The sequence below is a fragment of the Microcaecilia unicolor genome, chromosome 5, assembly GCF_901765095.1.
Source record: "Microcaecilia unicolor chromosome 5, aMicUni1.1, whole genome shotgun sequence".
NCBI classification, from domain to species: domain Eukaryota; kingdom Metazoa; phylum Chordata; class Amphibia; order Gymnophiona; family Siphonopidae; genus Microcaecilia; species Microcaecilia unicolor.
In genome coordinates, this window is record NC_044035.1 from 137364027 (window position 1) to 137380388 (window position 16362).

General features: G+C 47.0%; 1 protein-coding gene across 1 annotated transcript in view; it reads left to right on the forward strand.

The window, feature by feature from the left end:
• The window catches only part of WAPL (WAPL cohesin release factor), a 428526-nt gene that overhangs the window by 36165 nt on the left and 375999 nt on the right, over nt 1–16362 (forward strand). The window contains exon 3 of the mRNA XM_030204989.1: nt 5485–6519. Coding sequence (XP_030060849.1) covers nt 5485–6519 — 1035 coding nt within the window. The remainder of the gene's footprint in view (nt 1–5484; nt 6520–16362) is intronic.

The following is a 16362-nucleotide window of genomic DNA, read 5'->3' on the forward strand; positions in this document are numbered from 1 at the left end:
AAGATTTGTGATTTGCAATTCTTGGAGCACATTATCAATTTATGACTGTCATTCAGCCTTTTCACATCAGCAAGTACATTGTTTCAAGGTCATGGTGGTAGTGGAAGCCTTCCTGTCCAAGGATGGATTTTCAGGTTAATCCATACCTCTTGATTGACTGATTTGTGACTCTTTCTATCAAGAGAGTCTGCAGGTTTCATCTAAGATAAGTACTCTTCTTCAGTCCTTTGGACTGGTATTCAATTTCACCAAGAGTCAGTTGTTTTGAACACAAATCTTGGCGTATCTGGGAGTGATATTCGACGTAGGCTTAGGGAAGACATTTCTTCCTGTTGCTCATCAGCAAAAGATTCACACCCAAGTCAGCTTCTACTTTCCCTACCAGGTCACTGGGGTCTGGAAATATGTTCAAGTTCTGGGCACAGTGGTTTCTATCTTGGACATTCTTCCATTGGCCAGATTCAACATCAGACCTCTTCAGAGGTTCCTTCTCAGCCATTGGTCTCCATCTCTCTTGGACCCTTCAAACCAAAGTCCTCATCTGGTGGAGTCAGCACAGCCTTCCTCTGACAATTCAGAAGTTCTCTATCTCTGCAGGCAGCTATCTACTACTACTATAAATCATTTCTATAGTGCTACCAATCGTACGCAGCGCTTCACAATTGAACATGAAGAAGAGACAGTCCCTGCTCAAAAGAGCTTACAATCTAAATCAGGTCAGACAGGACCGATAAGGGTAAGACAGACAGAAGGACACATAGAAGGGACTATTGAAGAGAGGAAGACAAGGTTACGAGCAAGTGACAAGTTAGGAGTCAAAAGCAGCAGCAAACAGGTAGGCCTTTAGCCTGGATTTGAAGGCGGCCAGGGATGGAGCTAGACGTAACGGCTCAGGAAGCCTATTCCAGGCATAAGGTGTGGCGAGATAAAAGGAACGGAGTCTGGAGTTAGTGATGGAGGAGAAGGGTGCAATTAGAGATTTGCCTAGTGAACGGAGTTCCTGGGAAGGAGTGTAGTTAGAGATGAGGGTGAAGAGGTAGTGAGGGGCTGCAGAGTGAATGCACTTATAGGTCAATAAGAGGAGCTTGAATTTTATATGGAAACAGGGAGCCAGTGAAGTGACTTCAGGAGAGGGGTGATATGGGCATAACGACTTTGGTGAAATATTAGTCGTGCAGCAGAATGTTGAATAGATTGAAGAGGAGAGAGGTGGCTGAGTGGAAGACCTGTGAGAAGCAAGTTGCAGTAATCTAAGCGCGAGGTGATGAGAGTGTGGATTAGGGTTCTGATAGCGTGTTCAGAAAGGAAAGGGCAAATTTTGGCGATATTATAAAGGAAGAAACGACAGGTTTTAGCAATCTGTTGAATATGTGCAGAGAAGGAGAGGGAGGAGTCGAAGATGAGCCCAAGGTTACGAGCAGATGAGTCAGGAAGAATGAGTGTGTTGTTGACAGAAATAGAGCATGGGGGAAGGGGAGAGGTTGGTTTAGGTGGGAAGATAAGGAGCTCAGTTTTGGACATATTGAGCTTCAGGTGGCAGTGAGACATCCAGGTAACAATGTCAGGGAGGCAGGCAGATACCTTGGACTGGATTTCTGCCGAGATTTCTGGTGTGGAGAGGTAGATCTGGGAGTCATCAGCGTAAAGGTGATACTGAAAACCATGGGATGAGATCAGAGCACCAAGGGAGGAAGTATAGATGGAGAAAAGGAGAGGTCCTAGGACAGATCCTTGAGGTACACCCACTGACAGCGGGATAGAGGAAGAGGAGGATCCACCAGAGTATACACTAAAAGTACGCTGTGAGAGATAAGAAGAAAACCAGGAGAGAGCAGAATTCTGAAATTCAAATGAGGACAGCGTGTCAAGGAGTAGGCTGTGATCAACAGTATCAAAAGCAGCAGGGTCATTCCATGTCAAGTGGTCTAAACCTTCCCACCATCATGTCTCCAATTTTGTTCAAATTTTATCTGTTGTGCGAGTCAGGTGTTAAACGCAGTTTCCCAAAATATGAGGTCTCTAACTGCAATAGTTGCAGATCTAGACCCCCTTTTCTGAAAGGTTGTCAGTCCATGAGCGCACAACATTTACCAAATTCCATTTTTGGGGTCTAATAAAATCCAAACACATTTATAAGAATGGCTAAAAAATTCAAATCCTGTACAGTTTTTGATGCTAATTCCGATGAAATACATGTTAACATTATGGATGCAAAATCCAGTCAAACAAGTTGACTCAAAGTGTGCATCAAAATTGGTCACGACTCATCGGAACATATTTGGACCAATATTCAGACCACAACAACTTCCATGCAAACAAAGATACGGACTTGAAATTTTGAACAAGCATTATGCTTGGACATAATACTGCCAGATTTGCAACTAACCAGCATCTATAACCGCCCTGCAGGATCTCTTCAAAGTTGGCACTGTCAGCGCAAATGGTAAAATATATCAAAGCTCAAAGCCAATTATTAAAAAAGAGTCTGCCTGAATCACCTTGTGAACAGTATCATCTGAAAGAGAAAATTGTGCTCTACAACACTATGTTTTTGTGACAGATGAAAGGAGTGACAGGAGAGATAGTGTTGTTAGATGAGTGGGAATAGGGTCAGTGAAGCAGGTAGTTAGTTTTGAGGATGAAAGAAGAAGTAAAGTTTCTTCTTCAGTGATTTTGGAAAAGGAAGAAAAGGAGGCAGGGGTAAGAGGGTTGAGAGAGTGGACTAAGGGAAGAAGGGGTGGAGGAGAGCTGGTTGTGAATTCAAGTTTAATCTTGTGAACCTTATCATGAAAGTAATCAGCCAGAGTCTGGGGAGAAAGTGAAGGGGGAGTTAGAGGAGAAGGCACTTTGAGGAGAGAGTTTAGCGTGGCAAAGAGATGTCTAGGGTTTGAACCAATAGAGTTAGGCAATTGGATGTAATAGTCCTGTTTGGCAAGTTGGAGAGCAGATTGGAAGGAGGTCAGCAAGAATTTGAAGTGTATGAAGTCAGCATGGGCATGAGATTTAAGCCAAAGGCTTTCAGCAGAGCGGGCACAAGAGCGTAGGTAGCGGATAGTAGGGGTCAGCCAAGGTTGGGGTATGGTACGTTTAACGGGACGAAACACGGGAGGAGTGAGAATGTCCAGAGCAGATGACAGAATAGTATTATAGGAAGAGACAACCTCATTGACGGACTTGGTTGACATAGCAGTAGAGAAAAGATTTGAGATACTGGAGGACAGGGTAGAAGGGTTAATAGCCTGTAGATTCCTAAATGTGTTGGTTAGAATAGGACGGGACTGAGGAGGAGGGTGTTGAAGTGTGAAAGTTATAAGATGATGGTCAGATAGGGGGAGAGTTGAGGTAAGGAAATTGGAGGGTGAGCAGTTGGAGAAGAGTACAAGATCAAGACAGTGGCCATTCTGGTGAGTAGGGGTGGTGGAGCACAGTTGAAGATTGAAGGAGGATGTTAAGGCAAGGAATTGAGAAGCATAAGAGTCAGAGGGATCATTAGCATGAAAGTTAAAATCCCCAAGATTGAGGGAAGGAGATGAAGGTTCAAGAAAGAAGGAGAGCCAGGCATCAAAGTCAGTGAGAAAGGAAGAGGGGGATTTAGCAGGGAGTCGATAAATGACTGCTACCTGGAGAGGTAGAGGAGCGAATAGACGGATTGAGTGGACTTCAAAGGAAGAAAAGCAGTGAGACTGAGGTGGAAGAATGGGTTGAAATTTACAGGAGGGTGAGAGTAATAGTCCGACACCGCCTCCACGGCCAACTGAGCGAGAAGTATGGGAGAAGAGAGAACCTCCATGACATAGGGCCGCAATTGAAGCAGAGTCTTCAGGGTAGAGCCAGGTTTCAGTTAGGGCAAGGAGATGAAGAGTATGAAAGATAAAGAGGTCATGGATGTAGGAGAGTTCGTTGCAGACAGAGCGGGCATTCCATAGAGCACAAGAGAAGGGTAGAGAAGAAGGGGGGGTGGAGAGATAGAAATAAGATTGGAGGTATCACGGTAAGGCCTCCACGAATAGGATGAGGGCTGATGTGGGGGACCAGGATTGGGATTAATGTCACCAGCGGAGAGAAGGAGTAGGAGAGGTATGACGACAGCAATGAAGGCGAGATGTATTCAGGTAAAAAGGCGAGGGGTGAATGGAAGCTATCTGCAGCTTGCATGCTGCTAGGACATGCCTTAGCTGGATGCATCAGATTTCAGATTCCTTTCAGAAGTCTGATGCTCAGCCTCCTCCTGAATTGCCAGATGTGGAGATAGGGCTAGCATATTTGGCATATACCTTGTACAACTTGATTTGGGTGGGTGGTTCCCTTTTATTGGCAAGCTGCTGTTTGGTGAGGACTTAGTGGAGTTGGTGAAAGATCTGGGTGCCTCAAAGACTTTGCGTTTTTCTGAGGACAGCAGTTCTTTACGGTTGGGTTGGGGTTGCCCTTGTTTTAAAGATACCAGGTGCTATCGTCCGGGGTAACCAAGTTTTAATCAGAGATCCAGGTATCAGTCCAAGCAAGGTTTTGGAACTCCAGACTTTGTCCTGTTAAGATCCTCCAGATTTCTCATGAAGGGGTGATGGGGCGCACAGTCCTGCAAGCTTCAGGTTCCCACACTATTTTAGGACTGCTTTGCTACATCCCACAAGTTTCTGGATTCATCTGCTGGTGACACTAAGGAACAAAAAATTGTCTTACCTGATAATTTTCTTTCCTTTAGTTGCAGAAGATGAATCTAGAGGCCCTCCCTGTTTTTCCAGTGGTTCCTATTGGTTAGTTTTGTGTTAGAACTTGTTGCTGCATTTTTATATTTTAGATGGGCTGTTGTAATCGGTTTACATGTTTGCAGTTCTTGGTTTCTCACTTCTTCCTGTGGGGAAGGAGAAATATTACAATTTTCTTCTGCTTGTTATGAGAAATACCAACTGACCAAGAAGCATTCCATCCTATAAGACAGTGCAATGCAGTTCAGCGCTCTCTATCTCCACCTGCTGGTAGATGGTCACAACCTACAAGTCTCTGGATTCATCTGCTGCGACTAAAGGAAAAAAATTATCAGGTAAGAAATAATTTTTCCATACTGGTTTCACTGATTTGAATTTTCCATTATTTACTGGGTAGTGCTGTTTTGCCCAAATCATTATCAAGTTTCAAGTTTATTCAGGATTTACTGTCCCACCCATCAAAAAAAACTTATCTAGGTGGCTTACATTCTTAAAAAATTATAGAAAAGAAAGAACAGAGAAAAAAAGAGGGAGGAGGGATGGGATTGAACTACAATTTTTGATAGGATAGAAAGGGGGATTGCAATGGAGAGATTAAGAATATGCATTATGTGAAAGGGTTTTTTGGAGTACAGTATATCAATATTCTAATTGGTTAGTGATCACTCGCTTGTGTATTTATCAGAACTAAAATGGCTGAAAACAGCTTACTGTGTAGTAAGAGTATCTTCAGTTATTGCTTTGATTTGGTTGTAACATACCTTATTTTTTTTAATAGGTAAACAAATACTGGCCATTAGTGATGATAATGAGAATAATTACTCTCCGTACCAGAATGCTGAAGATGGTAAGGAAAAGTCAGTCAATACTGAAGCTACAGCTGTTTCTCATAACATTGAAGCCAAGGACGTTGATGCTTGGGATTCCCAAATAGGAAACCTAGACTTTTCGGCAGAAATAACTAGAACCAAGGAGCCATTAAAAACTGATATTTTTGACTGGGATGAACATCTTCACGAACATATCAGAATACAGGAATCTATAGCAGATTTTGATGATGAGCAACTTTCTGTATGTAAGAATGAGGAAGGAAGTTTTACAGATAAAGATGAAATGGAAAATCTCCAAGAGTGCATTAATGAAGAAATACCCCAAACAGTTCTTAAGCTAAGTAATTGCAGGACATACTGCAGATCTAACAAAACAAAACAAGGATTATCACCTTTTGACAAACTGTTGGATGATACTAGTCATTCTGTAGCCAAATCTAATAATGTGTCTGATAAAGGTGATCTGCACCAAGGGAGCAAAACATTTTTAAATAGCGGGACCAGGCCAGCTGGACGGACTAGAGACTACACTGTTCTCCATCCTTCTTGTTTGTCTGTTTGCAATGTCACTATACAAGATACCTTAGATCGCAGTATGGAAGAGTTTACCACAGCAAGTTCTACAGATTTAGGAGAAGCTGGACGTCTCCGAAAGAAGGCGGATTTAGCTGCCACCAAGACAACAACCAGATTTCGACCTAGCAATACCAAATCCAAAAAAGATGCCAAATTGGAGTTCTTTGGTTTTGATGAAGTTGGTGATGAAGGGGGTTCTAAAAGTTCTGGACGTTCAAACTATAAAATTAAGTACTTTGGATTTGATGACCTGAGTGAAAGTGAGGATGAAGATGATGATGATTGGCATTTGACAGAGCAGAATGTTAAAAATAAGTCAAGAAGTTCTGCAGTATCATCTATTTTGCTTCAGTCCAGCACTGATGTCAGTGAACATTCTCAGGACCTGCAGTCCGGCACTAACTTAGGTAAGAGGTATCATCTCATAAACATCCTTAAAGTCCAGATATTCTGCCAGTGTTTAACTTGTTGCTCAGATATTCAACATACTGGCATGAATAGTATAATAGAAAGCTATTTTCTTTGAGCTCCCAGATTAAAGGTGAGATGTCCAGATGGAAATCCTTGCGTTATTTTTGTTTTTGTGTGGTTTTCTGTCCTTCCTTTCTTTCTCTCTTTCTTTCCTTCTCTCTCTCGTTCTCTCTCCCCTTCTCTCCCCATTGCAGGTAACTTCATAAAAGATTTTTTTTTCTGCATATAAAGCATTTTATGTGTAGGAAAGGTCTCATTCCATTTCATCAAGCTGATCAATCCATAGACTGGTGGGTTGTGTCCATCTACCAGCAGGTGGAGATAGAGAGCAAACTTTTGCCTCCCTATATGTGGTCATGTGCTGCCGGAAACTCCCCAGTATGTTCTCTATCTCAGCAGGTGGTGGTCACACACAGCAGCAGCTCTGGCTAGGCCTCCAAGCCTAATTTTTAGGTTTTGTTGAGTGCCTGGGGTTGAGGGCTCTTTTGAGCAAGTGCAAACCTGGTGGTGCCAGGTCCCTCCTTTTCTCCCCCCTCCCGCTGGCTCCGTTAAAAAAAAAAAAAAAATTTTTTGAACGTTCTTAAAGGCGTTTATTTCGACGTTTATTTAAGCGTCTATTGCAGCTACTCACTGGGACACCAGGTCGTTATAACTCGGAGCGGACAGCAGGTAATTTTTACCTTTTTATAGCGGGCAGGGGGTTCCCCGATTCTTCTCCTCGTGGCATATGGCGTCGGAGGGCGAGGGCGCAAAGGGTCGCTCCCCGGGTCGCTTGAGCGCTTCTAGAGGGGATGCGGGGGTCTTAAAGCCTGATTCGCCCTTGTTGGGTGACAGTTTCGTGACCGATGAATGTCCCGGTCCTTCCTCCGGCGTGGCGGTTTTTCCCGCCATAAACGCCCATCCCCCGCTCCTCGCCTCCGCCATCTTGGCCGGCCACGTGGCTCGGACGGCTTCTTCTTGGGCCGCCCTTGAGGTTGGAGACATTAATGCCATGAACGCCCTTAACTTGGGCGACGACACAGAAGCGGCTAAAGTTAAGAGCCGTTCTTCCCGCGCGGCTCCTTCGCGGAGTTTCGCGCCGGACGCCATTTTGGATGTGCAGCATGTCTCTCCCCCGCTATTGCGAGCGCCGGTTGAGGGTGCGTCTAGGGCTGTTGCCCAGGCTGCGGAAGTGCACAGTCTGGGGGGTTTCTCCCCCGAGTTTGTTTTGCTGCTGCATCAGGCCTTCCTCATGCACAACGCTGCCCCTGCTCCCTCGTCTGGTAAAGAGGTTGAGGTTCCCAGAGGTAAACGCCCTCGGGTTGATTCCCAGGCCTTGGAGGAATTTGTCTCCTCCGATGTAGATGAGGGCAGCGTGTCTGAGGTCTCCCAACGGTCCTTTGCGGATTCCTTGGAGGAGACGGATCCCCGCTCGGATGGAGCGGATGACCCCTCTGCAGCGCGGCTTTTTAGCCCAGAGGATTTGCCCAACCTGTTGTTACAGGCCATGGACACTTTGAAGATTTCCTCTCCGGAGGACGTCTCTCCCTCAGCCCCTGTTGGCTCTGCCATTATGCTGGGGACGAAGCGCCCGCCTAGAACCTTCCACGTGCATGATGCCATGCACACCTTAATTTCGGCTCAATGGAATGTCCCAGAAGCGAGCCTTAAAGTGGCTAGGGCTATGTCCCGCCTCTATCCTTTGGCTGTGAGTGAACGTGAGGCCTATCTGTGGCCTACCGTGGATTCTTTAATCACTGCGGTGACTAAGAAAACGGCGTTGCCGGTGGAAGGTGGCACGGCCCTAAAGGACGCCCAAGACAGAAGATTGGAGGCGGCCTTAAGGTCGTCCTTTGAGGCGGCTGCTTTAAGTTTGCAGGCCTCAGTTTGCGGCTCCTATGTGGCCAGGGCGTGCCTGACTATGGTGCAGCGGGCTTCCCCCTCGGATCATTCCTTGAGGGCTGATTGGCCGGCCCTGGAATCGGGCTTAGCCTATTTGGCAGACTTACTGTATGATGTCTTGAGGGCCTCAGCGAAAGGCATGGCTCAGACGATCTCTGCGCGGCGGTGGCTTTGGCTGAAACATTGGTCTGCTGACCACGCCTCTAAATCCCGCCTGGCTAGGTTGCCTTTTAAAGGCAAGCTGCTCTTTGGGGTCGAGCTGGACAAAATCGTGACCGATCTCGGCACGTCTAAGGGCAAGAAATTACCAGAGGTCAGGGCTCGGGCTAGTACTCGTCCCGGTACCTCCAGAGGACGGTTGCAGGAAGCCCGTCGGTACCGCCCGGGCAAGTCGGGTTCCTCTGCCCCCTCTTCCTTCAAGAGGAATTTCTCCCCCAAGCAGCATTCCTTTCGCAGAGACCGCCGTCCCGGAGGTGCTCCCTCCGGTCCTCCCCCAGGGTCTCGTACCCAATGACGGGGTCTTGGTCCACGCCCCAGTGCAGATTGGAGGACGGCTGTCCTCGTTTCTGGGCGAGTGGACCACAATAACTTCAGACGCGTGGGTGCTGGAAGTCATCAGAGACGGCTACAAACTAGAGTTCTGCCGACCCTTAAAAGACGGGTTTGTACTCTCTCCCTGCAAGTCTTCGGTCAAAGCTGTGGCAGTGCAGCAGACCTTGGACAATCTGATCCGCCTGGGCGCGGTCGTTCCGGTGCCAGAAAATCAGCTTGGCAAGGGACGTTACTCCATTTTCTTTGTGATTCCAAAGAAAGGAGGTTCTGTACGGCCTATCCTCGACCTCAAGGGGTCCATTGGGCCTTGAAAGTGTGGCACTGTCGCATGGAGACTCTCCGCTCTGTTATAGCGGCAGTGAAGGCAGGAGAGTTCCTGGCATCCTTGGACATCAAGGAAGCGTACCTGCATATTCCCATCTGGCCTCCTCATCAACGCTTTCTGCGTTTTGCAGTCCTGGGACGACACTTCCAGTTCAGAGCCCTCCCTTTCGGGTTGGCTACTGCTCCGCGGACCTTTTCCAAAGTAATGGTGGTCATCGCGGCCTTCCTACGAAAGGAAGGGGTACAAGTCCATCCTTATCTGGACGACTGGTTGATCCGAGCCCCCTCTTATGCAGAGTGCGGCAAAGCTGTGGACCGGGTAGTTGCTCTTTTGAGCTCCCTGGGATGGATCATCAACTGGGAGAAGAGCCAGCTGCGCCCGACTCAGTCCCTGGAGTACCTGGGAGTTCGATTCGACACCCAAGTGGGCAGAGTGTTCCTGCCAGACAATCGGATTGTCAAACTTCAGGCTCAGGTGGACCAGTTCCTAGTAGCCTCTCCCCTTCGGGCTTGGGACTATGTGCAGCTGTTGGGCTCTATGACGGCCACGATGGAAGTTGTGCCCTGGGCCAGGGCTCATATGAGACCACTTCAACACTCTTTGCTGCAGCGCTGGACTCCGATGTCGGAGGATTATGCTGTGCGCCTTCCCTTGGACCCAGCAGTGCGCAAGGCGCTGAGCTGGTGGATGCAGACAGTCAAGTTGTCTGCGGGAATGCCTCTGGTGACCCCAGAGTGGATTGTCGTCACGACGGACGCCTCGTTGTCGGGCTGGGGAGCCCACTGCTTGGGAAGGACAGCGCAGGGGCTCTGGTCTCCTGCAGAGGCAAAGTGGTCTATCAACCTCCTGGAACTCAGAGCCATTCGGTTGGCGCTTTTGGAGTTCATCCCGGTACTGGCGTTGAAGCCTGTACGGGTCCTGTCGGACAATGCCACGGCTGTGGCCTATGTCAACCGCCAGGGAGGTACCAAGAGCGCCCCTCTAGCCAAGGAGGCTATGAATCTTTGCCAGTGGGCGGTAGCGAACCTGGAGCAGCTTTCAGCGGCCCACATTGCCGGAGTCATGAATGTCAAGGCGGACTTTCTCAGTCGCCATACCTTGGAGCCCGGAGAGTGGCAGCTATCTGCTCAGGCGTTCTTGGACATCACGAAGCGCTGGGGCCAGCCGAGCCTAGATCTGATGGCGTCATTGGCCAATTGCCAAGTGCCGCGCTTTTTCAGCAGAGGACGGGACCCTTGATCCCTGGGAGTAGATGCTCTTCTCCAACAGTGGCCGACACAAGAGCTTCTCTATGTGTTCCCGCCCTGGCCCATGTTGGGCAGGGTGCTAGACCGGGTGGCAAAGCATCCCGGCAGGGTAATCCTGGTGGGTCCGGATTGGCCCAGGCGTCCCTGGTATGCGGACTTGATCAGGCTCTCAGTCGACGATCCTCTGCGGCTGCCAGTGGAGCAGGGCCTGTTACATCAGGGTCCCGTGGTGATGGAGGATCCCTCCCCCTTTGGTCTTACGGCCTGGCTATTGAGCGGTAGCGTCTGAGGAAGAAGGGCTTCTCAGACAAGGTCATCGCCACTATGCTGAGAGCGAGGAAGCGCTCTACTTCTACTGCTTACGCCAGGGTTTGGCGTATCTTTGCAGCGTGGTGTGAAGCAGGCTCACTTTCTCCCTTCACTGCTCCAATTTCTTCAGTGTTGGCGTTCCTGCAAGAAGGTCTGGAGAAAGGCCTGTCGCTCAGTTCCCTTAAAGTCCAGGTAGCGGCTCTGGCTTGCTTCAGGGGCCGCCTGAAGGGTGCTTCCCTGGCTTCGCAGCCAGATGTGGTGCGCTTTCTCAAGGGAGTTAATCACCTGCGCCCTCCTCTGCACTCAGTGGTGCCTGCGTGGAATCTCAACCTGGTACTAAGAGCATTGCAGAAGCCGCCTTTTGAACCCTTGTCGAGGGCATCTCTGAAAGACCTGACGTTGAAAGCAGTCTTTTTGGTGGCTATCACTTCAGCCAGAAGAGTTTCCGAGCTCCAGGCGCTCTCATGTCGAGAGCCTTTTCTGCAGTTCACTGAGGCAGGAGTGACTATTCGCACAGTGCCTTCCTTCCTGCCCAAGATTGTTTCTCGCTTCCATGTGAATCAGCAGCTCTGTCTCCCTTCCTTTCGTAGGGAGGTCTACCCAGAGGAGTACTCTGCTCTTAAATATCTGGATGTGAGACGAGTCATCATCAGATACTTGGAAGTGACCAATGATTTCCGGAAATCGGATCATCTGTTTGTCCTGTTTGCAGGTCCTCGTAAGGGTCTGCAGGCTGCTAAGCCTACAGTGGCAAGATGGGTCAAGGAAGCCATTGCAGCGGCTTATGTGGCCGCGGGGAAGGTGCCGCCTATCCAGCTGAAGGCTCACTCCACGAGAGCTCAGGCGGCCTCGATGGCAGAGGCCGGATCCGTCTCCTTGGAAGAGATATGCAAGGTGGCAACTTGGGCTTCGGCTCATACATTCTCCAAGCATTACCGTTTGACTGTGGCTGCACGGGCGGAGGCCCGGTTTGGAGCTTCAGTGTTGAGGTCAGGGATTTCAATGTCCCGCCCTGGGTGAGTACTGCTTCGGTACATCCCACCAGTCTATGGATTGATCAGCTTGATGATATGGAAGGTAAAATTATGTATAATCATACCTGATAATTTTCTTTCCATTAATCATAGCTGATCAATCCATAGCCCCTCCCAGATATCTGTACTGTTTTTATTCTGGTTGCATTTCAGGTTCAAGTTTAGTCTTCAGTTACTTCAGAAAGACTTCGTGTTCAAGTTTTTTCACTTGGATTCTTCAAGAGTTAAGACGAGTTTGTGTTACAGTGAGCTGCTGCATTCCTCTCCCCTCCGTTTTACGGGGCTGGATTGAGACTTAAAATTCTGCCGGCACTCCCTCCCGCTTCGTGCGGCTGTAGGGCAGCTTTGTACCCCTCCCGCTTCGGCGGTGTTAGGGTCAGTCAGCTCCTCCCGCGGTTGCGGTTGCAGGATAAGCCAGATCCCCCCGCATCGGCGGGTGTGGTGTCCCTCCCCCGCTCCGCGGGGATGAGCTGGACGGATTCCCCTCCCCCACTTGTGTGGGGATGAGCTGGGTTAATTCCCCTCCCCCGTTTCGGCGGTGGTGAGCTGGGCAGAGTGTCCCTTCGTGGGTGTAATTCTCTAAGTGCTGAGTCCTGCGGATGGAGCTTTGATATCGACATACTGAGGAGTTTCCGGCAGCACATGACCACATATAGGGAGGCAAAAGTTTGCTCTCTATCTCCACCTGCTGGTAGATGGACACAACCCACCAGTCTATGGATTGATCAGCTATGATTAATGGAAAGAAAATTATCAGGTATGATTATACATAATTTTACCTTGCATTAAGGTATGCATATGTAAACAATTGGTACATGCTTGTTTTTATGCAGATTGCACTTTTGTGATCCCAGAGGCATAGTTGGCAGAGCTGGAGCAGAGTTGCAATTTATGAGCATATTGTAGGTATTTCAGCACGTATTTATACCTTCAGAGTAAGTGTATATTTTGTGCAAGAGGATTTATACACTGCTGGCTTTAGTTTTGGCTGCCCCTTTTATAAAGGCACATAGGTGCCTATCTTCAAGAAACCATCTTAATATATATAAACTTAATAGTCTCAGAAAAAGTTTTCATATATGAAATGTTTTTTTTTTTTACATTTCTAATTTATATATGTTTATATTTTTATATGTATTTGTAGGACTATCATATCAGGGACTAGGAAAACTATATATATATATAGTCCCTGATATGATAGTCTTGCTCTGTACCAAATATGAGACTCATTTCATAATGCATAAATCAATCCATATTTCTTCTATGCAAAATTATTCTAAGACATGGAAGAGTAGAACACTTAGCTTAACGACTGCTCATCAACACTGTGATCATCTTTAAAGCCTGCTTTTCTGCCTCAGGGTGTTTTAGCTGCTTATGAAAAAAAGCTACTTTCAAAAAAAAAAAAAAAAAAATAGAATGCTTCTTGCACTTTTCATCTGTGTGGTTCTGTCTACACTTTTTCCTGGAAAGCATAAAATAATGTCTTTTTTGACATCCCATTTATGCTCCATGTTTTAAAATTAAGCCCATGGAATATATTGTAAAACTTTCGTTTTAGGAGATAACTCTGCTTGTGCAGAGTAACATTTTGTGGGGTGAATTTAACAATAGAGGTCCATGACCAATGGTCAGTTGTTGATCTGACTGTTCTGATGGATCATAAGTTTCATTCTGATCTACTTGAAACCTCTTTTCAGCTTTCAAATTAACAATTAAGCACATGTCAGTCAAATTGTGCTAGTTGAAATCAATTGTTAAATGTTCTCATTCAACAAGCATGGTGGAACAGGATCTCTTTTGTTTCGGTAAGCATATTTCTGTATACATTCATAATAGCTGACTATTATTATTGGAACTGTTAAGTCACATTTTCATTACAGTAGTAGGATTGAGACCATTTTATCAGGCTTATGTTTACGTATGTATACATTTGTTTGTATACATATATTTATTTTGAAAAAGCTCATATCTTTTTGAAATCTAAGCAGTTTACAATATTAAATGAGGGAATAGTTAGTCAAACAACCAGAAAAATTAAAACACAACAAAGGAAAGGAATGAGAGTTAAAAGGGACCTATAGTACGACGGACCTTTTGCTTTGCATCCAAGATGGCGTTGTGAATGGACGCACCTGTGTTAGCTCCTGGAAGTTGCTCTGTTTGTAGGTCCTCTTCGGTGCCTCTGTCGCCTCATCAAGCATGGGGAAACGGAGGTGAAAAGTGAAGGAACATCCCTCAGCTCCTGTGACTTCTTCAGCGACGAGGCAGACGACTTTGCAATTTTTCAGACAGCAACCAGGTCCTCAGGGCTTTTCGACCCCCTCTGCAACTCTCGGCGCTTCAGCGTTGATTGAGAATGGAAACGGGGCTTCCCTGAGCCCCGTGGAACGAGTTGCTCCACCCCAGCCTGGAGGGGAGTTGCTGGCAGCTCTGACAGGGAAGGAAGCCGAAGGGGCTCAGCCCAACCTGTTTTGAGGGAGTATCTGCTGAATCTCAACGCTGAGAACTATTGCTACAATCAGCTTCAAAGGTATTGCCCCAGGATATAGTTTCTAAACTTGCTCGTGTTGAAGATCAACCTCACCCTTCTCCAGCCATTAGTGGTGTGAATAGACCCGCAACTGTGACATTAGAGTCACTATGGGACATGGTTTACAGCACTCACACTTCTATGCAAACTACTTTAAAAATAAATACTGACATAAAGACTCTTTCTGAGGCTGCCCTGCTTCAGGCGCAAAAGACTGCACAGCAAACCTTAGATTTGGAGACTGTGAATACTAAAAGAAATGGGATCTGTAGAAACGGCTTTGGTTAAGGATAATAATTTCCTATATAAAAGATTGGAGTACCTGGAAAACCAGGCTAGAAGACTTAACCTCAGGTTTCTTAATTTTCCCAAATCGCCTTTAATTTCCCCTTTGGACATGGTTAAAAAATATATGATTGATATTCTTGGAATGGATAAGGACTCAATGCCTCCCCTTACTTGGGCTTATTACATCAGGAGTGGTGGAGTGGTGGAAGAAAATCCCCCGATAGCAGGGGAAGGAATGGATCTTACTTCTTTCCTTGAAAGTTCATTGGAGATAATTACTCAGAGGTTGACTCTGCTTGTTACTTTTGTGCTGGAGCCTGATAGGAATGCCGTATTAAGGCTTTCCTTGAGACACTTAGAAAATCTGTTTTTGGGCTCAAAAATTCGTATTTTTCCTGATCTCTCAAGGCCTACACGAGACGGAGGGCCTTTTTGGAACTCCGCCCTAGGGTGGTGGCACTGGGAGCAACTTTTATATTACGTTTTCCTTGTTGTAATGTAATGCTTGAGGGTAAACAGTTTCAATTTGTAGACCCAAAACAGTTAAAACAATTTCTAGATGCTAGAGTGGAATTGAATGTTCTCCGAAGACAAGCAGGCTGATATTCTCACAAGTGGGTGACGTCACGTCGGCCCCGGAGGATTTTAAAGCAAAATCTCTTTAACGGCATTCCGTCGCGCGAGCGATCGCACCGCGCATGTGCGCACACATCTTCCCGCTCGCCGTGCAGACACGCCCCTCAGTTCTTCTTTTTTCCGTGTCTGAGGAGACACGGAGTTCGTTAGTGCTTCGTGTTTTCTTCAGGTCCTCGGAGTTAAATCTCTTTTTTATTTTACCCTTTTGGGTGTTCTTTATTTTTTCATTTGTACTTTCTCATGGCAGGCTCATTGTGGCTTACATATACAGGTACTTTTTGTACCTGGGGCAAGGAAAGGTTAAGTAATTGCCAGAGTCACAAGGGGCTGTGCCTGAAATGAGAATCAAAACTTATAGGTATTTCTTTATAAGTTTCTTTTTTTCTTTTTTCTTATTAAAGAAGAGTGTGCTGGTAAATTGTTATTTGTGGGCTCTCTCTCGCCAGCAAAGTAAAAGAGAATTCAGGAGGCCAAGCCCACATTTTAGGATCCATTTGTTAAAATCCCAAAATTTTTAAAAACTTAACAAATGGCTCTCGAGAGCTGTGAGAGCCTGCTCCAGCACACCACTGACTTTAAGCCTTGTACCCGCTGCAACCGGATGCATCGAGTGAGTCTCCACCCGCCTCGGCGCCTCCTGCTTTGCAGGCCATTCGGGCGCATCGTCGGACGTGTCTTGTGCCGGATCTTCTCCCTGAGAAGTGCAAGTAGTGTCTCAAAATGACGAGACATATGCTACTTGCCAGGGATGCCCAAAGGAGATCAATTTTTGAGTCCGATAGAGACCGATGCACGCTGGGTACAGTGATGCATCGAGTGGGTCTCCACCTGCCTCGGCGCCTCCTGCTTTGCAGGTCATTCGGGCGCATCGGCCGACGTCGGTACCATCGGTGCCCAGAGCTTTGCTCCCTCTGTTATGGAGGTATCCTGGCATCAGACATCGGTCGGTGCCGAGAGCGTTGCTCCCTCTGTTA